The sequence below is a fragment of the Choloepus didactylus genome, chromosome 5 (assembly GCF_015220235.1).
Source record: "Choloepus didactylus isolate mChoDid1 chromosome 5, mChoDid1.pri, whole genome shotgun sequence".
Taxonomy (NCBI): Eukaryota; Metazoa; Chordata; class Mammalia; order Pilosa; family Megalonychidae; genus Choloepus; species Choloepus didactylus.
The window spans coordinates 81,322,595-81,348,923 of record NC_051311.1 but is presented as its reverse complement, the minus strand read 5'-3'; the positions used below and the strand labels follow the sequence as shown (position 1 = coordinate 81,348,923).

The following is a 26,329-nucleotide window of genomic DNA, read 5'->3' as shown; positions in this document are numbered from 1 at the left end:
CAAATTACCATGAGACCTGAGTAGCCCATCATGAACTGGTGTATCTGGCCCACCAAATCATAAAGTTGGGCAAGCACAGCAGTACTCCATCATCAAACAGAAGTGATACATATGAGATTGGGCTGTCCCCACTCCTGCCACTTACCTTCTCTTTCCCAGTCTAAAGCTATGGCCTCTTGGGGGTTCCCATGAACAATTAACTGGGGAAGAGAAAACTTGGGCCAGGTTTACAGATGGTTCTGTACAATACAGGTACCACCCCAAAGTGGACAGCTACAGCACTATAGCTCCATTGTGGGACATCCCTGAAGACAGTGGTGAAGGGAAATCCTCCCACTGAGCAGAACCTCAAGCAGTACACCTGGTTGTTCATTTTCCTTGGAAGGAGAAATGGCCTGAGGTGCATACTGATTCAAGGACTGTGGCCAATGGTTTGGTTGGATGGCCAGAAACTTGGAAGGAACATGATGGGAAATTTGGTGACAAAGATGTCAGGAGGAGAAGTATGAAGAGAGACCTTTTTGAATGGGTGAAAAACACAAAGATATTTTCTTTGCATCCCATGTGAATGCTTGCCAGAGAGTGACTTCAACAGAGGAGTGCTTTAATAATTAAGTGGATAGGATGACCTTTTCTGCGGATAGAAGTATGCCTTTCTTCCCAGCCACTCCTGTCATTGTGCAATGGCTATCATGGTAGTGCTGGAGGTTCCAGATGGGCTCTGCAACATAGACTTCCACTCACCAAGGCTGACCTGGCTACAGTCACTGTTGAGTACCTCATGTGCCAGCAGTGGAGACAAACACTCAGTCCCTGATATGGCACCATTCACTGCAGTGAATCAACCTGTGGCAGGTTGATTATACTGGATCACTGCTATCATGGAAGGGGCAGCATTTTGTTCCTACTGGAATAGACACATACTCTGGATATGGATTTGCTTTCCCTGCACACAGTGCTTCTGCCAAAACTACCATCTGTGGATTTACAGAATGCCTTATTCACAATCCTGGTATTCTACATAGCATTGTTTCTGGTCAAGGAACCCAATTCATGGCAAATGAAGTATGGGAATGGGAACATGCACAGGGAATTCACTAGTGTGATCATGTTCCCTATCATCCTAAAGCAGATAGGTTAATAAAACAGACTTTTGAATTCTCAATTATGGCACCAACAGGGTGGTAATACCATGCTGTATATACTGTATATGCTCTAAATCAGAATCCATTCAATGGTGCCGTTTCTCCTATAGCCAGGATTCATGGGTCCAGGAATCAAGGGGTAGAAATGGGAATGGCACCACTCACTAAAACCCCTAGTGATCCACTAGAAAAAGCTTTGCTGGTCTTCAGTCTCAGCCAAAAGGAGGAGTGCTTATACCAGAAGACACAATAATGATTCCATTGAACTGGAAGTTAAGACTGCTACCCAGCCACCTGGGCTCCTTATGCCTCTGAATCAACAAAACAAGTTGTACTAAATGGACTGGAGTGATTGATCCTGATTATCAAGGGAAAATAGGACTGCTAGAACATAACAGAGGAAAAAAAGTTTCTATGAAACATAGGAGATTCCTTAGAGCATCTCTTAGTATTGCCATACTCTGTGATTAAAGTCAATGGAAAACTGCAACAACCCAATTCAGGCAGGACTATTAATGGCCCAGACTCTTCAGGAATGAAGGTTTGGATCACCCCACCAGGCAAAAAACAAAGACTAGCTGAGGTACCTGCTGAAGTTAAAAGAAATATGGAATGTATGGTGGAAAACAGTGGTTATAAATACAAGCAATGTCCCCATGACCAGTTGGAGAAATTAGGAGTATAATGGTTATGAGTGTTTCTTCTAAGTTTTGTTATGCATTTGTTTGTATATATACATAAAGCAAATATCTTTGTTTTCTTTCCTATTGTGCTAGTTTGAATGTATTATGTCCCGCCAAACACCATTAACTTTGATGTAATATTGTGTGGGCAGATGTATCAGTGGTGATTAGCTTTTAATTCTCTTGAGTGTTTCCATGGAGATGCATCCCACTCAACTGTGGGTGATGACTCTGATTGGATAATTTCTATGGAGGTGTTACCCCACCCATTCACAGTGGATCGAAATTAAATCACTGGAGTCATATAAAGGAGCTGACAAACAGAAGGAACTCAGTACAGCTAAGAGTGACATTTTGAAGAGGAGCTACAGCCAAGAGGGGCACATTGATGAATGCATAGGAGCTGAGAAGAGAGAGCAGCTGCAGATGAGAGACAGTTTGAAGATGGCCATTGAAAGCAGACTTTTGCTCTGGAGAAGCTAAGAGAGGACAAATGCCCCAAGAGCAACCAAGAGTGACATTTTTGAGGAGCTGAAGCCCAGAGAGGGATGTCCTGGGAGAAAGCCATTTTGAAACCAGAACTTGGAGCAGACGCCGGCCATGCGCCTTCCCAGATAACAGAGGTTTTCCAGATGCCATTGGCAATCTTCCAGTGAAGGTACCCGATTGTTAATGTGTTACCTTGGATACTTTATGGCCTTAACACTGTAACTTTGTAACCAAATACACCCCCTTTTATAAAAGCCAATCCATTTCTGGTGTTTTGCTTTCTGGCAGCATTAGCAAACTAAAATAGATATTGGTACTTGAAGCAGGGTGCTGCTGTGTTTGCAAATACCAAACACGTGGAATGGCTTTTTAAATGTATAAGGGGAAGGTTCTGGAAGAATTGTGAGGAGCTTGATAGAAAAGGCCTAAACTGCTTTGAAGAGACTGTTTGTGGAAATATGGACTCTAAAGATAGTTCTGATGAGGCCTTGAGCAGAAATGATGAATGTGTTGTTGCGAACTGGAAGGAAGGCGATCCTTGTTTTAAAGTGGCAGAGAATTTGGCAAAATTGTGTCCTGGTGTCAGATGGAAGGAAGAATCTGGAAGCAACAACCTGGAATACTTAGCTGAGGAGATCTCCAGACTACGTGTGGAGGATGTACCCTGGCTTCTCCTTGCAGCTTACAGTAAAATGCAAGCAGAGAGAGATAAACTTAGAACTGAACTCTTGGGTTCAAAGAAACCAGAAGCTGAAGGCTTGGAAAATTCCAGGCTTCCAGGGGGTAGAATCCCAGAAGCCACAGCTCAACATGAGGATGTTACCAAACGTGGAACCCAGCCGCCATTTCAGTACAAGCCAAGATTGGAGATGAAGTTATCCAGAAAGGACTTGTGGAAAGTCCTATTGCCTGATGGCTTTGAACACTGTGTGCTTCATGTGAAGCCAACAGAATTTTTGCAAGACCTTTATAGACAGAGATGCTGCCAGTCTGGACTGGAGGAAACAGACAAGGAACAAATTGAAGGAAAAATTTCTTCAAAGACAGAGCCATGGAGGTTGAGGTCTGGAGTCAAGAGGTTTTGGGCTGGGAGAGTGGAGCAGCCCACACACATGGAAAGGGTGAGTTTGCCCCAGAGGTCGAGGGCGGGCCTTCCACCTTGATATTTAAGAAATGTTCTGCCACCCCAAGCCCCAAAGAGGGTGGCGCACATTCCCAGGGAATTGGGGAGAGCCTGGCTACCACCCACTGTTCTAAAGGGGTTGAGCATGCTCCCTGGAGATGGAAGGGGATCTGGGTGCTGCCCCAATGTTTGAGGAGGGTGGGGCTGAGAACAAGGTGGTCTCCCCAATGTGTGAGTATGTTGGAGAACTCACCCCAGCATTTGGAGAAGAAAGGGCTGCCGAAAAGGCCCTTAGGAAGGGTTAGACTCCTGCTCTCTCAAGCCCCAAGGATGCAATGTCATTACGTAAATGACTTTCAGACTTTGAAATCTAATGGAGTTTGTCCTGCAGGTTTTAGGTCCTGTTTTGGTCCTGTGAACCCTGTTTTCCTTTCAGTTTCTCCTTATGGCAATGGGAATGTTTATCCTATGAATGCCCCTCCTTTGTATATTGGAAGCACATAACCTGTTCTAAGTTTATAGGTCCACGGAGGGGACTTTTGCTTTTGGACAGACCATACCTGTAACTGACTTAATGGGATCTTGTACTTAACTACTGTTATTGAAACAATTTAAGGTTTTGTGATATTGTGATGGGATGAATGTATTTTGTATATGGAAAGATCATGTCATTTTGGGGTCCAGGGGGTGGAATGTGCCGGTTTGAATGTATTATATCCCCCAAAATGCCATTACCTTTGATGTAAACTTGTGTGGGCAGATGTATCAGTGGTGATTAGATTGTAATTCTTTGTGTGTTTCCATGGAGATGCACCCCACCCAACTGTGGGTGATGACTCTGGATAATTTCCACAGAGTGTTACCCCACCCATTCAGGGTGGGTCTAAATTAAATCACTGGTGCCATATAAAGGATCTGACAAACAGAAGGAACTCAGCTGAGAGTGACATTTTGAAGAAGAGCTACAGCCAAGAGGGGCACTTTGAAAAATGCACAGGATCTGAGAAGAGAGAGCAGCTGCAGATGAGAGACAGTTTGAAGATGGCCATTGAAAGCAGACTTTTGCTCTGGAGAAGCTAAGAGAGGACAAATGCCCCAAGAGCAACCAAGAGTGACATTTTTGAGGAGCTGAAGCCCAGAGAGGGACGTCCTGGGAGAAAGCCATTTTGAAACCAGAACTTTGGAGCAGACACCAGCCACGTGCCTTCCCAGCTAACAGAGGTTTTCCGGACACCATTGGCCATCCTCCAGTGAAGGTACCTGATTGTTGATGACTTACCATGGACACTTAATGGACTTAAGACTGTAACTTTGTAACCAAATAAAACCCCTTTTACAAAAGCCAATCCATCTCTGGTGTTTTGCATTCCAGCAGCATTAGCAAACTAGAACACCTATTTTATCACTTTATCATGTAATTTAAGTTATTAACTTTATGTCATAGTACTTAAGTTACAAGATATCAAGTTTAAGAGTAAATGTTACCGAAGAACTTGCATCTTCTGGGAAAAGTGTTAGTGCATTTCTGTTTGTATGCAGCACAGATGAAATATGTTATGTGATGTTTTATTATTTTTGTTTAGAGGATAAGGAGATAAGGAGATATGTATAGGTGCCAAGTTAATAAAGGGTAAACTGTGATAGCTAAGTTCATGTGTCAACTTGGCTAGATTATGGTTTCATTTGTTTGCTCAAGGAAGCAGTGGCCTGACTGTTACTGTAAGGGTATTCCATGGATTTAAGCCATTAATCAGTTTATTGCATATACAGGCTGATTACATCTACAATAATCCAACAAAGGAGGCTGCCTTAAACAAGGGAAATCTCATCCAGTCAGCTGAAGGGCTTAAAGGGAGAACTGATGCTTTCAGTATTCAGAAAGAAGAATTTCTATTCTATTCTATTTTAGCCAGCTACATTCTTTGGGGAATTCATTAAAATCTTCATCAGAATCCCCAACATGTGGCCTGCCTTGTAGAATTTGGACTTTCCAATCCCCACAGTCAAGTGAGCCAATTTCTAAAAAAAGTCTCAAAATATTTCAGATATATATATCTCCTGTTAGTTCTGTTTCTCGGAAGAACCTTGACTAAACCAAAAGGTAAAAGGAATTAATAAATTAGGAAAAAGAAAACAGGATCAACAAATAAATATATAACCTGGTTCTTTTATTTGCATAAATCTGTGCAAATAAATCTTAAAACCTGGATGAAACAGGTAATTTCCTAGGGAAACATAATTTACTGAACCAGCCTCTGGTGGAAATGGGAAGTTTAAACAAAACAAAACATCCATAAATGAAATGGAGAAAAAGTTATCAAAGGTTTACCTCACCAAAAAGTACCATTCTAGTGAAGAATTACAGCAAGCCTTCAAAAAGCAGATAATCCAAGGTGGGGCAAGATGGCAGCATAGAGAGGAGTGGAAGCTAAGTAGTCCCCCTGGAAAAACTACAAAAAACCAGAAACAACTAGTAAATAATCCAGAATAACTGCGGGGGGACAAACGAGACCATCCACTCATCATATACCAACCTGAATTGGGAGGAATGCCCGAGAACACAGCATAAAATCTGTAAGTAAAACCTGCGGATCCAAGTCGTGAGCCCCTCCCCCATAGCCTGAGCTACAAAGCCTCGTGGTGCCAGAGAGAAGCTCTCTCCCAGCAAGTGAATATAGCTCAGCTGAGCTCCAATTGGGGTTTTAAGTAGCAAGTGTGAACTGCTCACTACCGGTACACATCCCCAAAAAACAGACAGAGGCTTTGGGTGACGACTGACCTTGGAGAGCCGGAGGGTCACCTTGGACTGGGTCTGAAGGGGAATATCTGTTTCTTTTTCGGTTCAGTGGAGAAAGCCCCAGTCATTTTCAGTTTCCAGGGCTGTGACTGTGGGAAGGGTGGAGACAGCACAAGCGGAGAGCGAGACCACTGAAATGCTAATGACCTCCACCTGAGGGGTCTGTCTTCTTTAGGAGGAAAGGGGTGGGGCCCTTTCCATTCAGAACCAGACCCCAGAGCCTGGGGGAACACAGCCATACCTCCTCACACCAGTCAAGAATTATAGGCTAACAGGCATCACCTGTTGGGCAGAAAAGCACAGTGACCTGAGGCATCAAAAGGTGGAGCAATTTTCTAAGACACACCCTCAGGGAAACCAGATACTGAATATTTATTTCTTCCCTCTGGGACCTGAGACTGTTCTGGTCTGGGAAAACCTGATTTGGATAACCAAGGAAATCATGCCTAGACAACAGAAAATTACAACCTACACTAAGAAAAACAAAGTTATGGCCCAGTCAAAGGAACAAACATACACTTCAACTGAGATACAGGAATTTAAACAACTAATGCTAAATCAAATCAAAAAGTTTAGAGAAGATATTGTAAAAGAGATAGAGGCTGTAAAGGAAACACTGGGCATATATATGGCAGAAATCAAAAGTTCAAAAAAACAACTAGTAGAATCTATGGAAATGAAAGGCACAACGCAAGAGATGAAAGACACAATGGAAACATACAATAGCAGATCTCAAGAGGCAGAAGAAAACACTCAGGAACTGGAGAACAAAACACCTGAAAGCCTACACGCAAAGGAGCAGATGGAGAAAAGAATGAAAAAATATGAGCAAAGTCTCCGGGAACTCAAGGATGAAACAAAGTACAATAATGTATGTATCACTGGTGTCCCAGAAGGAGAAGAGAAGGGAAAGGGGGCAGAAGCAATAATAGAGGAAATAATTAATGAAAATTTCCCATCTCTTATGAAAGACATAAAATTACAGATCCAAGGAGCGCAGAGTACTCCAAACAGAAGAGATATGAATAGGCCTATGCCAAGACACTTAATAATCAGATTATCAAATGTCAAAGACAAAGAGAGAATCCTGAAAGCAGCAAGAGAAAAGCGATCCATTACATACAAAGGAAGCTTAATAAGACTATGTGCGGATCTCTCAGCAGAAACCATGGAGGCAAGAAGGAAGTGGTGTGACATATTTAAGATACTGAAAGAGAAAAACCGCCAACCAAGAATCCTATATCCAGCAAAGCTGTCCTTCAAATATGAGGGAGAGCTCAAAATATTTTCTGACAAACAGACAATGAGAGACTTTGTGAACAAGACACCTGCCCTACAGGAAACACTAAAGGGAGCACTACAGGGTGATAGAAGACAGGAGTGTGTGGTTTGGAACACAATTTTGGGAGATGGTAGCACAACAATGTAAGTACATTGAACAAAGGTAACTATGAATACAGTTGAGAGAGGAAGGTGGGGAGCATGTGAGACACCACGAGAAAGGAGGAAAGATAAAGACTGGGACTGTGTAACTTGGTGAAATCCAGAGTATTCAACAATTGTGATAAAATGTACAAATATGTTCTTTTACGAGGGAGAACAAGCAAATGTCAACCTTGCAAGGTGTTAAAAATGGGGAGGCATTGGGGGAGGGATGCAATCAGCATAAACTAGAGACTGTAACTAATAGATTCAATGTATTGTGCTTCCTTTAATGTAACAAAGGTGATATACCAAGGTAAATGCAGATAAGAGGGGGGGATGGGGGGGCATATTAGACACTTGACATTGGTGTTATTGTCTGATTCTTTATTCTACTTTGATTTAAGGTTATTTTTCCTTTTGCTGCTTCCTAGCTGTCATTTTTTTTTCCTCTTTCTTTTGCCTCTCCACCTTCTTTGACTCTCCCTCCTGCCTTGTGGAAGAAATGTAGATGCCCTTATATGGATAGTGGCGAAGGTGGTGAACACATAAATGTATGACCATGCAGAGAACCATCGATTATTTACTTGGGATGGAATGTATGGTGAGTGAACAAAACCATATTAAAAAAAAAATGGGTTGATGACAAAACCTCATGGGCAATATACTGAGTGAAATGAGCCAGACACATTAGGACAATTATTGCAGGGTCTCACTGATAGGAACTAATTATAATATGTAAACTCATAGACATGAAATATAAGGTACCAAGATATAGGACGAGGCTTAAGAATGGGGAGTGGTTGCTTATCATGAGCAGAAAGTTCAACTAGGATGAACTTAAATGTTTGGAAATGAACAGGGGTGCTGGTAGCAAGATGTGAGAATAACTAACAGTGCCGAATGGTGTGTGAATGAGGTGGAAAGGGGAAGCTCAGAGTCATATATGTCACCAGAAGGAAAGTTGGAGGTCAAAAGATGGGAATGTATAAAACTGAATCCTATGGTGGGCAATGTCCATGATCAACTGTACAAATACTAGAAATCGCTTCCATGAACCAGAACAAAGGTATAACAATACAATTAGAAGTTAATAATAGAGGGGCATATAGGGAAGAACTATATACCTATTACAAACTATATACTACCGTTAGTAGTATTTCAACATTTTTTCATAAACAGTAACAAATGTACTATACCAATACTACGTACAAGTCAACAATTGAGGGGGGTTGGTTAGGGATAGGGGAGGATTAGAGTTTCCTTTTCTTTTTTTCTTTTTTCATCTTTCACTTTATTTCTTGTCTGGAGTAATGAAAAGTTTCTAAAAATTGAACAAAAATTAAGTGTGATGGATGTACAGCTGTATGAGGGTACCCAGGGGCAAGTGATTGTACACTTTGGATCTTTGGATAATTGTATGGTATCTGAACAATCTCAATAAAAATGAAAAAAATAAAAAATAAAAATAAAAATAATAAAAAAAAAGCAGATAATCCCAAAGCTAAAGAAAGGAATATTTCCAAAATTCATTTTTAGGAAGCAAAATAACAATGATACTTAAATCTGATAAAAGACTACAAAAAATACAGGCATAAACACTTATAAATATTAGTGTAAGAATATTAAATATAATTGTAGCCAACGGGATCAAATATGACTAAACAGTGTGTATTTCAGGAATATAAGGATGGTTCAATAAAATAAAATCCATTAGCATAATTCACTATATTTATAAATCGAACAAGAAAACTCATATATTCACCTCCATAAATGCTAAAAAAAAACATTCAACAGTTTTAACACTCAAGAAATAAGAATTGATGGATACAATCCTTAACATTAAAAATATACATACAACAATCAAAAAGCCAGCAACTTATTTAATAAGAATGAACTACATACAAACTCAACTTGAGAGAACTAATCAGCACAATTTCATCTTCCAGTGTTTTGAACACTAGAGTCTATATTTTATGAGAAAAGAAACATTACCCTAAGTCAATAAAAATGCTGGAAAATCATGAATCACACATCAATAATTCAAGATTTTAGGGCAGTCATTGCTTAGGCATCCCTGAAGATCAGGAAAGTGATTAAACCAGAGGAAGGGGTAGCAACAAACAAGACAGAATTTAACAAAGGATTATCAATACTGAATGTCTATATAAATTTCTTTTTCTTAGCTGCTAGGGTATTACAATAGCTAGAAGGAAAGAACTGAAATGGTGGAACTGTAACCCATAACATTCTTTGAAATTTGCTCTATAGCTACTTGTTAAATTGTAATTTGAAAGTTATCACCTTTTTGTAATATGTTATATTTCACAATAAGGAAATAACTGAAACTATGGTACTTTAACCCATTACATTCATGGAAATTTCCTATGTAACTACTTGTTAAATCATACTTTTTGCACATTACATAACGTTCCTTGAAATTTGCTAACTACTTGTTAAATTGCACTTGGAAAATTATCACTTCTATATAAATATGTTATATTCCACAAGTTAAAAAAAGAAAAATGAAAAAAATTCAAGATTTTAAAACTCTTAAGATGTTTCTAATTTTAAATTATAGAAAAACACACATTTTTACTTTAATCCAAACATGGAAAGTTATCAAAAGAAATTTCTATGCTATAACTAATTTATATTTAAACATTAAAATGAAATACATAAAATGTATTAAAGTCATATATTTTAAAAGCTAAAACAGAAAGTGGAAAGTTATGTCAAAGGAAAAACATTTGATTTTAAAAAGATTAATGAAATAAACCTAGGGAAAATGAGGCAAGGAAGAGAAGTTGTTTAAAAGATATCACCTATTTTTAAATATTTCTGATTTTCTACTTTGGTACAATGAATTATAAAATACACAAGAATTACTTAAATTTAAGAGTTTAAACAGTACTTTACAAACCAAAAATGCTAGTCCATAAAAACACTCACCTACAACACCATTCAATACGACCTTCGCCCTCACAAGTTTTTGCCCAATGATTATCTGCCAAATTTTTCATTGCAACAGCATATTCACAAAGCGTTTCTTCATCCTCACAGTGTTCTCTCCAGATCTTATCAAAATCTCCCACTAAAAACAAGGAAAAAAGCAAATTAACTTAAAAACAAGTTCAGGCTTTTTAAAGTTTCAGAATAAACTAAAATTTAAAGTTAAAGATAAGTATAAGAAAAATCATGAAGACTTCATGAAGCTTTAAACTTCATATTTTAAAAGCGCTGTTAAAATATTCAAAATGCAGCAAACGGCTGCATCTTTTCAATTATGGTGATTTGATAATCAAATGTTTTACCATTTTAAACAGACGGATTTGTAAAGGTGAAAAAAAACCGGTAACTACAAGTAGATGTGTGACAGTTAAGGTCATGTGTCAATGTGGTTAGGTTGTGGTATTCAGTAGTTTGGTCAAGCAAGCACTGGCCCAATTGTTATTGTGAGGATATTTTGTAGACTTAAATCATCAGTAAATTGACTGCATCCAAGGCTGACTGCCCCTACAATCAACAAAGGAGTTGGCCTTCAGCAATGAGAGAAGTCTCATCCAATCAGCTGATGGCCTTAAAGGGAGAACTGATGATTCACCATCTCTACTTCAGCCAGTCAGCTTCTACTGAGGAATTTGTCAAAACCTTCATCAGTTCCCAACTTGTGGCTTGCCCTGTGGAATTTGGACTGGCCAATTCTCACAGTCTCATAAGCCAATTCCTATTTTAAAAAGGTCCTAATATTTACCTTATATGTACTTTTTCCTGTTGGTTCCATTTCCCTGGAGAACCCTGACTAATACAACATGTATGAGCTACTAGCTTATAAACTAAAGACATGCTGGTAGGGGACAAGTATGGCTTGGCATTCAAGCATTAATTGTCTTGCTATGGTTGGGCAATATGACTTTGCAGGAGCAAAATAAAAACACTTAAGCCCACTTCTTGCCTGTTATTTTCTTGGAGCCTACATACTTATCACCTCCCTAAATTATTCAGCCATAAAAAGGTAAAAAAAAGCCAGACCCCAAAGGACAAATATTGTATGATTTCACTGATATGAAATAATTAGAACAAGCAAACTCAGAGTTAGAATCTAGAATATAGGTTACCAGGGGATGGGGTGGAGGTGAGGAATAGGGAGGTAAGGCTTAAAATAAAAAATAAATTTTATAAAGGGGTTGATGGGTGAGATGGCAAAATAAATTAGCAAGCAAGTAAATAAAATATTTATTTTCCTAGGGCAAAAATGTTGCTATGTTGCTAGAGAAATTACCTTGGAAGTCTCTCCAAAATTTTGAGCCTTGATAAAATCTTTTGAATAAAACCATAAGTTGACAAAATTATCTAGCTACAGTATCATTTCTGGCTACTATCCTGACCCACCCACCCCAACTTCTGAAAAAAAAATTAAATCAGTCATCACATTTATATGAAACCTGAAATATCAATGTGAGAATTGATAAAGGTATGAGCATGCTATGGTCAACTATTAAACAACAGTAAGAATAAATGAGGAAATAAAAATTATTAGGATGGCTCCATTCAATGTCCTTAGGCATAAGACAGATTCCTTTACCCAACTAAGAACAACTTAGACAACTGCTTGGAGGTCAATAAACTTAAAAACATACATAGAACAGGAAAATTTGAGGATGATAATTACACTCAAACTCTTTCTCTAAATAAGACTATTGAATTCCAGCAGTTAAGAGCTTCTTTTTTTTAAAAAAAAAAAAAAAAGGAATTACAAAAGCTCACACACACACACAAAAAAACGATAATCTACACTTTTCTATTCAAAATTTGAAAACTCTCTATTAATCTCATTTTTGGTTATTTGAGGTTTATAGTCCAAGCAGTGCTATAAGCTGGAAACCTATTAGTTCTCTAGTTTGACCAAGTCAAGAAAGTGCACTAGGGATACAAACACACCCTTTACACATTAGTGTCCATACAAAATGAATATATATCAGCCTCTTTAGTCTAAGCATGAACACTGATTTTAAACTCAAAAGGGATGAAAAGTTTTATTCATTTTAGGGTTATGTTCTTTACACACCAGTACTTCTGATTAATAAAAATACTGGTGTGTAAGAATATACTCACCACTGTACTGATGGTGTTCTAAATGTGTTAAATAGCAGATTGGCAGTAATTTCACTAAAAAAGAAGGCAAACAAAATTTTTCCAAATTCTCAAATAAAAGCTTCTTGGTTTTAGCAACATATTTCAGATGTTATTTATCAAGTCTCTAAATAGTACAGGAAGCAAAAGCTTTGAAACAAGTATTCTGAATAAAGAACAATTAAAATACTTTAATAAACCTTTAATAAATCGTAACAGTTTTTCTGACTTCATCAGATTTGATTCTAAATGCTTCATTAATGTATAGTATAATCTTAAAAGTGCTTTATCATTTGTTGAGATATATTCTTCAATTCTAGAAGGTGCTTTGTTTGAACTTGCGATTTTCACTATCTTATATATAAATGTACTACATCTGCTGCTAAAGGAGCAGCTGTGAATGCTTTTAAAATATGAATGATCACATCTCAATTTGTGGAACAGATTTTAATTTTCTCAAGGTAGGGTTTCATAAACTAGGCTGGTTTGGAAGTAAATTCAGCTTTATCTTTATGAGAAAAACAAAACACTATTTCAAAAATTAGAGTAACAAACAAAAAACATATTATTTTTATAATAGCAAAAACACCACCTATAGAAAGGAAAATCTTCTCAATTATTTGAGCCATACATTCTAAAATCATACTTTATTTTAAACTGCACATTATATATTCAAATTCTCAGGGTGTGCAGAATTAATTTAAGACCTCTCTCTGAAACCTCTACACCCAGGTACCAACTCATACCCAAGTATACAAACTATGAATAACTGAAATTTGACTAAATATAACAAATGGCAGTGTGTCAACTGACAAAAATACTATTTAACAACAACAGTACTGAGTGAAAATAAACATCATTCCTAATAATCTTTCTATTCATACTGGTATTAAAAAAAAAACTCCTGAAAGAGGTAACATCTCTTCTCCTTCAACATAAGAGTGGTGTGTTCCAAGCAATGCACAAAAAGATAATATGTATTCCTGGAAAAGTTGACATGAGCAATATTTTGAGGAAAAATTATAAAGTAAAAAAATACTACACACATTTATATACTTTCAGGTTATCATAATAAAACAAGAATACAGTGCAGTGGTAAAAGGAATGGTCTGGAATCAACTTAATGGGCTTGATTTCTGCCTTCTCTAACCACTAGGCATAAAACTTTGAACAAGTTAATGTGTCTAAGTAGCTATATTACTGGATACATATACCCTATATAACAGGTAGCATTTAAGAACTAAACAAGCATGCCATTTGTCATGTTCACTGGACTATGTTTTGTATACTGCCTTTCAATTTTAACATGCATACCTGGCATTAGTTAATGTTCACTGTATCTTAAATACATAAACAAAATGTTACCATTAATTACATTCTCAAGTCATCTTTGAGGTCCATTTAGCAAATATACATTAATCAATGCATGCATTATCTCCTGGACTCCTGTTCTTACTTTATAAAAACACAGAGATATAAAAAATGCTATAAGGTCAAATAATTATTTTTTAAATATTTCACTGTAAATGAATAAATAAAATTTTAATCTATATCTTTTAGATGAAGGAATAAAATTAAAACTCCAAAATGTCAGAATTCAAAGGGGTCCGCTATTCCTAAGGTACAATTCCTTAGATAAAACTCTATGAAGCCATCAAAAATAAACCTTTCTATTTCCAAATAGTGATATAGTATACCCCTATTAAAACCTTCAGACAGCATGCAGCTCATGTGTTTCATGCAGACAGCATGCGCTTCATTATCTAAAGAATCAAGTTACAAAGTATAATACCTTTTTTCATTAAAATTCCATCAAATTCTTTCTTTCAAAAGTAGTATTCTACAATGACTTACAGCCCCTTTAAATGGGCTAACATTGTATCAAGATTCATATTTTTATTTCACTTATTTCTTCCTACATTCATGTAAGGTTTAAATTCACTTCTTAATATCAGTTTAAAATAACGTTGTCTTTGAATCTACAGTGATAGAAGCCAAAATAGTGGTTACCTTTTGTGGAGGATATTGACTGGGAGGGACTCATGGGAGCCATCAAAGATGTTAGATGGTAGTTACATGGAAGTATACACATGAAAAATTCATCAAGCTGTATACTAAGACTTGTTAACTTTACTATTTGAAAGCCATACCTTATAAAAAAAGGTAAAACCAATACTAATGAATGAAACTGCCTTAAGAATTGTACAATGTTCCTGAAGACAACCCTGACACCCTACAATCTCTTAAAAGATTGCTGATGTACAGGCTATATGGATAGATATATATTTTATATGGGGAAGAATATAACTATGACAATCACCGTGCCAGTTTGAAACTGTTATGTACCCCAGGAAAGACTGTTCTTTAATGCAATCTTGTGGTGGCAGACTTATTATGGGTGGAACCTTTTGATTAGGTTGTTTCCATGAAGATGTGACCCACCCAACTGTGGGTGAGACCCCTGATTATTTCCATGGAGAAGTGACCCCACCCATTCAGGGTGGGTCTTAATTAGATCACTGAAGTTCTTAAGCAAACTGAGAGCCCTCACAGACCCAGACATTGGAGATGCTTGGAGATGCAGACAGAAAGACACGTGGAGATGCTAAGCTAAGAGATGAAGCCCAGAGTTTGCCTCAGAGAAGCTAAGAGAGGCGCCCCAGACACTTAGAGAGAAACATCCTGGGAGAATAAGCAAGGATGCACAGATGCTAAGAGACAGAAACTGAGTGAGACAGAAGCCAAGAGACATTTTGGAGAAAGCCATTTTGAAACCAGAACTGAGAGCAAAGGACTAGCAGACACCAGCCCCATGTGTTTTCCCAGCTGACAGAGATGTTCCAGATGCCCTCAGCCTTTCTTCAGTGAAGGTATCCTCTTGTTGATGCCTTACTTTGGACGCTGTTATGGTCTCAGAACTGTAAATTTGTAACCTAATAAATCCCCTTTATAAAAGCCAATCCATTTCTTATATTTTGCATAATGGCAGCTTTAGCAAACTGGAACAAGCACTATAATAGAAAAGCACTTAAATCTAAAGAGTTAAAAGACCTGGGTTCCTGTTCTACTCTACCATTAATTCATTTACAATAAGATTCCGAGAGCCCTTATTCTCTCTTTGTCTCTGTTTACTTATCAGTAAAATACGAATTTCATCAGCTTACCAAAGCCATGGTCTCTGACATAGCAATAGGAGTCATTCAAACACAGGTTCTACAATCAAATATGTTTGGAGAAAACTAGGTTTAACATGTGTACCCACACTTCCTTTCTGTAATACTTCTTAGTTTAGATTCTACAGAATGCACAGCCTTAAGCCTGGGTACAAGTAGTTTATTTGGGAGAGGATATGAGGAACAAGAATGAAGGAGTAGGAAAAGTAAGGCAAAGAAGGAGAAAAAAAGCAAATACAAGGGTTGATTATTGAGGTTGCCAAGAAGCATACAAAATACTTCCAAGAACTGTATATCTAAAGGATGGATGGCTGGAGCATTTATCTAATGGTCCCCATTCTCCACTAACTGAGGCAGTTAATCTGCTCTTTAGTCTGTACTGTGGCAGAGAATAAGAGGGCCTCAGTAGGTTCCAGCAGTGTTGGAGAAAGGCAGAAAAGAAAACAGCACACATCTGAAGTGGAACTCTATCAGGTCTGCGTGACACTGAGATCACAATAAACTGTCTACCACAGCTAAGGACCAAGGGTATGTGATATGGGGCACCAGAGATATCTATTACAAATTCTCAGATTTTGTAATAAACATGTCATTGGATACCGTGATACTCAATTTATTCTAGAATTATTCTACTAGCTATGAGATGCAAAGGAAACTATACATGTACATGAATCTATTGCTCCACACCTGTTCAGAAAACCTTTAGTTTTTCCCACTCATTAAAATTCTTTTTAAATACTATCATTTCTTATGGAGTTTTAAGGCTTACTACTTACTTCACTGAAGTTTTGAGGAAGGATTCAAATTTAGTCTGCAGGCTTATTCAGAGCAAACTCATTAAAACAACTTCAATTTAAGGTTGTCAGCAGACTCTTTCAAAGTATGCTGACACTAAATTTCTGCGTGATTGGTAAAATGTAGTACACTTAATATATAAATGAGAGTAACTAATGAAATTTTATATACTTCTCATTATTTCAACAGATTTGCTGAAAAACTACTCTATTTCAAACACTACAGAGAATAATAAAGTGAATGAGTGGGCACTAGTATCAAAAGAAGGGGAAAAGGCGTAATAAAATGTGGTAGATGACATAAGGAGATATAAACCTGGTATGTTCCCTCTACCCATACCCATGTGTAACACATCTTGGACCCAGAACTTTTAATCCCCGTATTTATTCAACAAAAATGGATAAAACCCCCACTACTAGAAACACAATATGTTAAACATCTAGTGCTTATAAGTTATAAAGTTGTACAAAACACAAAGCCTCCAAACAAGAGAAAATTCTACTCTACAGAACACATGGGAAAGCTTAAGAATTTTTTCAGAAATAAAGTTATTAAACAAAAACACTAACAAACAACTAATTTGTAATTTTAAACACAAATGAAGTGAACTTAAATTGCCAAACCAAGTTCAATGTGAAAATCAATGAAACAAATTATTCTGCAAGTTGGTTCTATATCAAGACAATACCATAATTATTAACCAAATTCACCTATACAGACATTCTATGCCACAAGTAATGAATAAAGAGCTGACTATTAAAAAAAATATGACAACTAACTAGAAAAGAATAAATAGCACATTCATTCATTAATTCAAAATGATGTAGAGTTCCAGCTTTAGTAATTTTGTGATTAGTTTAAGATATTACTTTGATTACAACTGTCTGTAAAAAATCAAGTACACATGGAAATGAGTTAAGGAGTCACACATTTTTGCTCTTCCTTAATCCCCTCAAGAACAGCTGTACAAGTCCAAACTCAAGTGAACCAATGGCATCCATAAACTACCTCTTTAGAGTTGACACTATTTTTTCTTTATGAATTAACCTTTCTCCCACAATCTGGTATAACAAATTTCTTTATTTCAAAACACAATTGAGGATTGGGGGAAGATGGCAGAGTAAGAAGCTCCAAGAATCAGTCCATCTACCAAAACAACTACTGAATGGAAAGAACTGTCAGAATCATTCACTTTTAACTCTGGAGTCTAGGGAAACATTGTGTAATGTCTAGGAAAAAGCAGGAAGAAGAGGCTGGTAAATTGTGATAAAGACCACTGAGAGCTTCACCCTCCCTGCAGCAGCTATTACCCTCCTTCCCCCCATCTCGTGTCAGGCAGCAGTGGGGACTGCAGCTCCAGCTCCTGGCTCAGCTTGCTGGTACCAGGGTGGGACATAAAGAACTAGTCCTCCAAATTCCAGGGATTTGTAGTCTAATCCCAGGTTGCTACATCTGATCAGCTACTTCAGATCTCTGGGGACCCTCTCTGAGAGCAGCCATGGTTCCAAACTCCCTGGGGCAAAGACAGCAGAGAAAACTTAAAGACTGTAACCTCCCACAGAAATACAGAAAATAGTTAAGGGGCTGTATTAACCAGGCAAGTGCTGATTTAAGAAAACACAGCTTCAAAAGCCATTGAAAAACTCCTGGTGCCTTTGGTGCCACTTCACCACCCAATATACAAAACAGGGTGAAGCCAGCTTCATTTCCCATTATGGGCCCCTGGCATGTTCCAGATGAACAGATTTGGCCCCAGTATGCATACTGGGGTGTATGTATGTCAGTGCCAATCTACCAGGTGGCATTCTGAGAGACTGAGCCAGGGGATTTGTCTCCTGTCTTGGCTCACCCTCCCAGAATTTGTCCTAAGGGCAGAGGAGTCCCCTGCAGAAAGCTGGGCCAGTGAGAAAAACAAATTGAAACAACTTATGGCAAAGGACTACTAGCATTAAGTCACTCAAAAGAGTATCCAAGAGGAAGATGAGGTCTATGTATTCCAAAGTGAGTAGGGGGGATGTTCACTCAAACTCCTGTGAACTGTAAAGGGGGAATTCTTAAGGATTCTAGCAAGCACAAGCCCAAGAGAAGAAGCAGGCTCCCCAGCTCTAACTCCAGGCAGGCCCAAATAAGACAGAGGATCATGTACTTCCCACCTACCTTGGGCTGATCTGCTCAAAAGGAGGGCTAAGTTCCTGAAGGAGACCACCAGCTAAGGCAGAGCTTTCTCTCTAAGATCAGGAACAAGGTAAGGATTCCCACTGTTTTCAACAATGTACTGGAAGTCATAGCTAAAGCACTTAAAAGAAAGAAACGGCATACAATTTGGAAAGAAGTAAAATTTTCCCTATCTGCAGATAACATGATTCTATATGCAAAAAGTCCTGAAAAAGCCACAAGGCTCCTGGAAATTATAAATGACTGCAGCAAAGTGTGTGTGCGGGGTGGGGGTGCAGGGGCGGGGGTACAAGATCAACATGCAAAAATCAGTAGTGTTTCTATATGCTAGTAATGAACAATCAGAAGAAGAAATCAAGAAAAAAAACTTCATTTACAATAGCAACTAAAAGAATGGAATAACTCTAACCACGGATTTAAAGAACTTGTATGCAAAAACTACAAGATATTTTCTAAAAAAAAAAAAAAATCAAAGAAGACCAAAGTAAATGGAATGACATTCCACGTTCATGGATTGGAAGACTAAATTAAATATTGTTGTCAATTTTACTCGAAGTAATTACAGATTCAACTCAATCTCAATAAAAATTCCAACAACCTTCTTTGCAGAAATGGAAAACCCAATAATCAAATTTACATGGATAAATTTAATTTAAAGCAAAAGGGGCCCCAAATAGCCAAAGTCATCTTGAAAAAGGAGAATGAAGTTGGAGGACTCATACTTCCTGATCTTAAAACTTCTTATGAAGCCATAGTAATCAATACAGCATGATACTGGCACAAGAACAGACATACAGACCAATGGAATTGAACTTAGAGTTCAGAAATAAACCCTCACATTTAGAGCCAGCTGACTTGTAACAAGAGTGCCCAGTCCACCCAATGGGGAAAGAATAGTGTCTTTATCAAATGGTGCTGGGAAAACTGTCCACATACAAAAGAATAAAAGTGGACCCCCAACTCACACAAAATACAAAAAAATCAACTCAAAATTATCATAGACCTAAATATAAGAGCCAGAATAATCAAATTCCTGGAAGAAAACAAGGAAGCATCTTCAGGACCTTGTGTTATACAATGCTTTCTTAAGACTTTATACCCAAAGCACAAAGAACAAAAGAAAAAATAGATAAATAGGGCCTCATCAATATTAAAAACTTCTGTGCATCAAAGGACATTATCAAGAAAGTAAAAAGCCAACCTACTCAACAGAAGATATTTGGAAAGCACGTATCTAAATAAGGTTTTAATATCCAGAATATATAAAGAAATCCTCCAGCTCAACAATAAAAAAACAAATCATTTTAAAAAGTGGGCAAAAGACTTTAATAGCTATTACTCCAAAGAAGATAAACGTATGGCCAAAAGCCATATGAAAATATGCTCAACATTACTAGTTATTTGGAAACGCAAATTAAAACCATGAGATACCATTTCACACACACCAGAATGGCTACCACTACTAAAAAAAAAAAAAAAAAACAAAAAAAAAAACAGTAAATTACAAGTGTTACAGAGGATGCAGAGAAATGGGAACACTCATTCATTGTTAGTGGGAATGTAAAATGGTGCGGTTGCTGTGGAAGACAGTTTGGGAGTTCCTCAGTTAAGTATAGGATTACTTTATGACCCCACAATCCTACTCTAGGTTTAAACCCAAAGATTTGAAAGCAGGGACTTGAACAGATATTTGCATACCAACGTTCATAGTGGCATTATTCCCAATTGCCAAAAGATGGAGGTAACCCATGTCCATCAACCGATGAATGGATAAGCAAAATGTGGTATATACATATGTGCCAGTTTGAATGTACAATGTCCCCCAGAAAAAGCCATATTCTTTGATGCAAACTTGTGGGGCAGGCATATTAGTGGGGATTAAGTTGGAACATTTGGATTAGGTTGTTTGCATGGAAATGGGCCCCACCCAACTGTAGGTGATAACTCTGATGAGATATTTCCAGGGAAGTGTGGCCCCACCCATTCAGGGTGGGCCTTGATCAGTGGAGCCATATAAATGAGTTGACAAACAGAAGGAACTCAGTGCAGCTGAGAGTGACATTTTGAAGAGGAGCTACAGCCAAGAGGGACACTTTGAAGAATGCACTGGAACTGAGAGAGGAGCTTCAGCTTACAGAGACAGTTTGAAGACAGCCATTGAAAGCCGACCCTTGCTCCGGAAAAGTGAAGAGAGGACAAACAGCCCAAGAGCAACTAAGAGTGACATTTTTGAGGAACTGCAGCCTAGAGAGGAACTTCCTGGGAGAAAGCCATTTTCAAACCAGAACTTTGGAGCAGACGTCAGCCACATGCCTTCCCAGCTAACAGAGGTTTTCCGGACACCACTGGCCATCCTCCAGTGAAGGTACCCGATTGTTGATGCATTACCTTGGACACTTCATGGCCTTAAGACTGTAACTGTGCAACCAAATAAACTCCCTTTTATAAAAGTCAATCCATTTCTGGTGCTTTGCATTCCAGCAGCATTGGCAAACTAGAACAACATACAATGGAGTATTATTCAGCCATAAAAAGGAATGAAATTCTGATACATGCAACAACATGGATGAACCTTGAAGATATTGTGTTGAGTGAAATAAGCCAGACACAAAAAGACAAATATTGTATGACCTCACTGTTATGAACTATTTAAAATAACCAAACTCCAGGAATCAGAATCGAGAATACTGGTTACCAGGAGACAAGGTGGGGATAGGGAATGGGAAATTAATGCTTAAATTATACAGTTTCTATTAGGATTGATTGTAAAGTTTTGGTAATGGATGATGATGATGACTACACAACATTGTGAACATAATTAACAGCAATGAATTATATATTTGAATGTGGTTAAAAGGGGAAATTTTAGGTTGAATATGTTACTAGAATAAAAATTTAAAAAAAAACACATAAGACTACAACACAGTGAACCCTATTATAAATAATGGACTACTGTTAATAGTACAATTATAAAAATGTTCTTTCATGAATTGTAACAAATGTGCCATACTAATGCAAGGTGTTAACAAGAATGGTATATAGGGGCTCTGTATTTTATGCATGATTTTTCTGTATACCTATAGCTTTTCTAATAAAAAATAAATTTAAAAAACATAACTGAATTCATATTTTCTTCAAGAGGTTTTATCTACCTTCTACTTGATCATCTTACAATTCCCTAAATACCTACCTGCCATATTTATAGCACTCTGTCACACATTTATTCATACTATTAATTAAAATCAGGTGTGATTTTCCCATTAGAAAGTATAAATTGAACAGCAAAGACCAATTATACTAATAATGTGTAGAAGCCCCAGAAATTAACCATGGTGCCCAGCTGAAGTGGGAGAAAGTATTTAAATTTCACCATGCTGAAAAACACCAGACAGTAAAATTACAGACTGAAAAAAAGTTAGTTGCTAAAGTAAAATTAAAATGACAGTCGATAGCTGTTAGATAATATTGACTCAAAAACAGTAAAATTGGAAAAAACAAATTATTGTGCTAGTTTGGATCTATTATGTCCCCCAGAAAATCTATGTTCTTTAATGCAATCCTGTGGGGGCAGACTTATTAATCTTTTTGATTAGGATGTGACTTTTTTATTAGATTGTTTCCATGGAGATGTGATTCACCCAACTGTAGGTGAGACATTTTGATTAGATCATTTCCATGAAGGTGTGGCCTTCATGTGCCATTCAGAGCAGGTCTTAAATAGATCACTAGGGTCCTTTAAGAAGCTCAGGAAGAGAGGCTGGAGCTGGAGCTGACAGAGATACTTAGAGATGCTTGGAGATGTGGAGAGAAGGATGTTTGGGGATGCTAAGCTAAGAGATGAAGACCAGAGTTTGCCCCAGAAAAACTAAGAGAAGACCCCCAGACGCTCAGAAACATCCTGGGAGAAAGAAGCAAGGATGCAGAGGAGCTGAGAGAAACTAAGACAGATGACCAAAGACATTTTGGAGAAAGCCATCTGGAAACACAACCTGGGAGCAAAGATCCAGCAGATGACATTCACGTGTCTCCCCAGCTGAAAGAGGTGTTTTGGATGCCATCAGCCATTCTTCACTGCAGGTATCCTCTTGTTAATGCCTTAGTTTGGATACTTTTATGACCTTAGAACTGTAAATTTGTAACTTAATAAATCCCCTTTATAAAAACCAATCCGTTTCTGGTATTTTGCATAATGGCAGCTTTAGCAAACCGGAACATTACGATTCTCAAAATAAGATTCACAAGGCTTAGAAAAGCAATTAGTTCCAAGTCAATTTGCTGGAGACTTCCCACTGTTTTAAACTGATTTTTAATTTTTTTTCACTTCATGTTATTGAAAACAAAGCTGGAAGTGCAATCACATCCATTCAATCATTTGATATTACAGAGATATTTACGGAAAATCTAGAAGCTTAAGGAGAAAGTATTGATAATAACACTAAATAGATAAGGAGTTATATATGAAAAAAATGAATCTTTTGTGCTAAGGTTCGTGAATTTTCATATGCCAGGACATTCAATGTTTAAGAAGTACATTGGAAATCATATCACTTATTTTTCTCAGTATCTCTACTAAAATTCTCATTTTAAAAAAACAAAGTACAGAAGGTAAAAAATTTACTTAAGTTTAAATCTGAGGCCAATTTAAGATAAGAATGGTAGGTAAGTTATTCTTAGTTTAGTCTTGAGTCATGATTCCAAAGGTTAACATTGTATTACTGTGCAATGCAAAAGAGAACATACCACATGATTCCATGCACATAATAATCTAGAGAGAGGAAAGTAATTCAATTAGTGACAAGGGACTGGCAGTAGAGACAGAGGCTGACTACAAAGAGACACAGGAAAATATGAGGGAGGTGGAAATGTTGTGTATATTGATTCTCAGTTGTACCCATCTGTCAAAACTCACTAAATTACATACTTTAAATGGGTGCAGTTTATTGTACATAAATTGTATCAATAAATTTAAATGTAATTTTTTAAATGATGTGCATTGATCAGCATAATAGTTACAAAATAAAAATTAAATTTCATTAAATTTAAGAGCCATCAAATTCTCTACAAAAATAGATGTACTTTAAGTATCACAAACAAGTCTTGAATTTTTGGGAATTCACAACCCATAATTTATCTGATTCGGATTTAGGTATACTGCCAAATATGAGCCATAGGATATATTTCTCCTTAGATGACGAGATTACCAAATTGAAATTCAAAGACCCTTTAATTTGATCTAACATGAGATAAGGAAATGCATGACTAAGCAGAAATGAGATCTGACATTAAAACAGAATGTTCAGAACCAGATTGTCTCACACACACAGTTAAACACCCCCCATGCACAGTCTTTTCATCATTCTTCAGTGCAGGATATAGTGACACACTTTAAGGTGGGACAAAAACATCTAAAGCATTTGGTGATGAAGCAGTTCCTGGGAACCAAATAAACCATCTGAAAACAAAAAAGTATGAAAATGGGTGCCTTACACCCAACACTCTATGACTGATCATTTCTCTGATGAGGGGAAAAATAAAAAAAAACAATATTCTGATCTGTTTTAAAGGTTGGATTTTTCACATAAAAACTTAAGAACATGTAAAGCAAAGGGCGGGGGGTTACAGCCACTCTTTTTTTGTTTTGCTGTAATATTTTTAAAATGAATCCCACAGCTTTATTTGTAAAGAATAAAGAATGAAAAAGTCATATTTAATTGTACTCCAAAACCTGAAAGACCCACGTCAGTTTCAATGATATGGATGTTAAAGTGCTTGATATCACAATACTCTCTAAAATTTATAATATGTTCAGATGAGGAAAAAAAAATCCAGTTCAATGCATTTTGTTAACAATACAAAGAAAAACAATATAACTGAAATGTTTTTGTTTGTTTGTTGTTTTAAGATACACAGGGTACATTTATACATGGTTCAAGAATAACATGGAAGATTTTTTCTATTTGTCTAAGACCCTCACTTTACTGACCACAGGGACTCCTAACCATACCCCTCCACTGTCAACAAGATTTGGTGTTTGGAATAAAGACTGGATCCACATACAAAAGCATTCCATGTAATCGGACCACGCATGATTCCATCCAACATAACCCAAGGATACCCTGGATTCCTTCAAATGGGGAGAAACTTGATGAATTTTTTTTCACTCTAGTGTTAATAGCTCAATGTGATATTTTTGAAGCCAATCTTTATTTTGTCTTGAATGGGCACTCAATCAAGTTCTAATAATATTTCGGAGGATGAGGTTCTCCTGGGACTAGTCTGATCATACTACATCAACAACCTCTCTAAAAAAAAAACTTAATTCAGTTTGATTCAGGATTATATATAATTATCATATATATATAATAATTTGTGTATATATATACACAAATAAGAGACTTAGCAGTTTATTCTTTCTTTGTCTCCTATTTATGCTGAATAGTAATGTAACAAATACCATACAACAAGGAGGGAATTCAAAAGACACAGGCAACTTGGAAACAGGATTCACATTATAGAAAAATAGAAGGGCTCGGGACTTCATTCTCAAACAATGAAACTGTGTTAATACTGAAATATAAATGCCTAAGGTTTGGATTGTCTTTTCAATATGGTGAAAAGAATAGACTAGTTTCTGTAAACCTCACAGAGAAAATATTCAGTTCCCTAAATGAAAATAATCTACTGAAAACATAGCAGTCTGTTTTTTATCCTCTAGCTTTCCTTCTAATGACATACACGACCCTTGCCTTTCTCCTTCAACCTGACACTCAGCTTTGTTCATTATACTTACGATATTGTGCTACCATCACACAGTATTGTGCTATCCATTTCTGATCCTTTACAATCAGCCTTATTAAACATTCTGTTCTCCTTAAGCATTGACTGCCCAATCTGTGCCCTCTTTCTATCTCCTGATAACTTACGTTTTCAAATTTAATTCTGAGTTTACTCATTATTGCTAGTTCATATTAGTGAGACCATACAGTATTTGTCCTTTTGTTTCTGGCTTATTTCATGCAACATAATGTCGTCAAGGTCCATCTACGTTGTTGCATGCATGATGACTTATAGCTGTATAATATTCCGTCATATGTATATACCAGTTTGTTTATCCATTCATCATCTGAAGGACATTTGGGCTGTTTCCATCTATTAGCAAATGTGAATAATGCCACTATAAATATCAGCGTGCAAATGTCTATTCATGTCCCTGCTTTCAGTTCTTCTGCATATATACCTAGTTGACAGGACTGCCAGATCATATGGCAATTCTATACTCAGCTTCCTGGAACCACCAAACTGCCTTCCAGAGCAGCTGCACCATTCTACATTCCCACCAACAGTGAGTAAGTGTACCTACTTCATCACATCCTCTCCAGCACTTGCAGTTTTCT

The 26,329-nt window shown here is 37.2% G+C and overlaps 1 protein-coding gene across 1 annotated transcript in view; it reads right to left on the bottom strand.

Annotated features, from left to right (window-relative positions):
- The window catches only part of BMT2 (base methyltransferase of 25S rRNA 2 homolog), a 165,590-nt gene that overhangs the window by 109,052 nt on the left and 30,209 nt on the right, over positions 1–26,329 (bottom strand). The window contains exon 2 of the mRNA XM_037836344.1: positions 10,612–10,753. Coding sequence (XP_037692272.1) covers positions 10,612–10,753 — 142 coding nt within the window. The remainder of the gene's footprint in view (positions 1–10,611; positions 10,754–26,329) is intronic.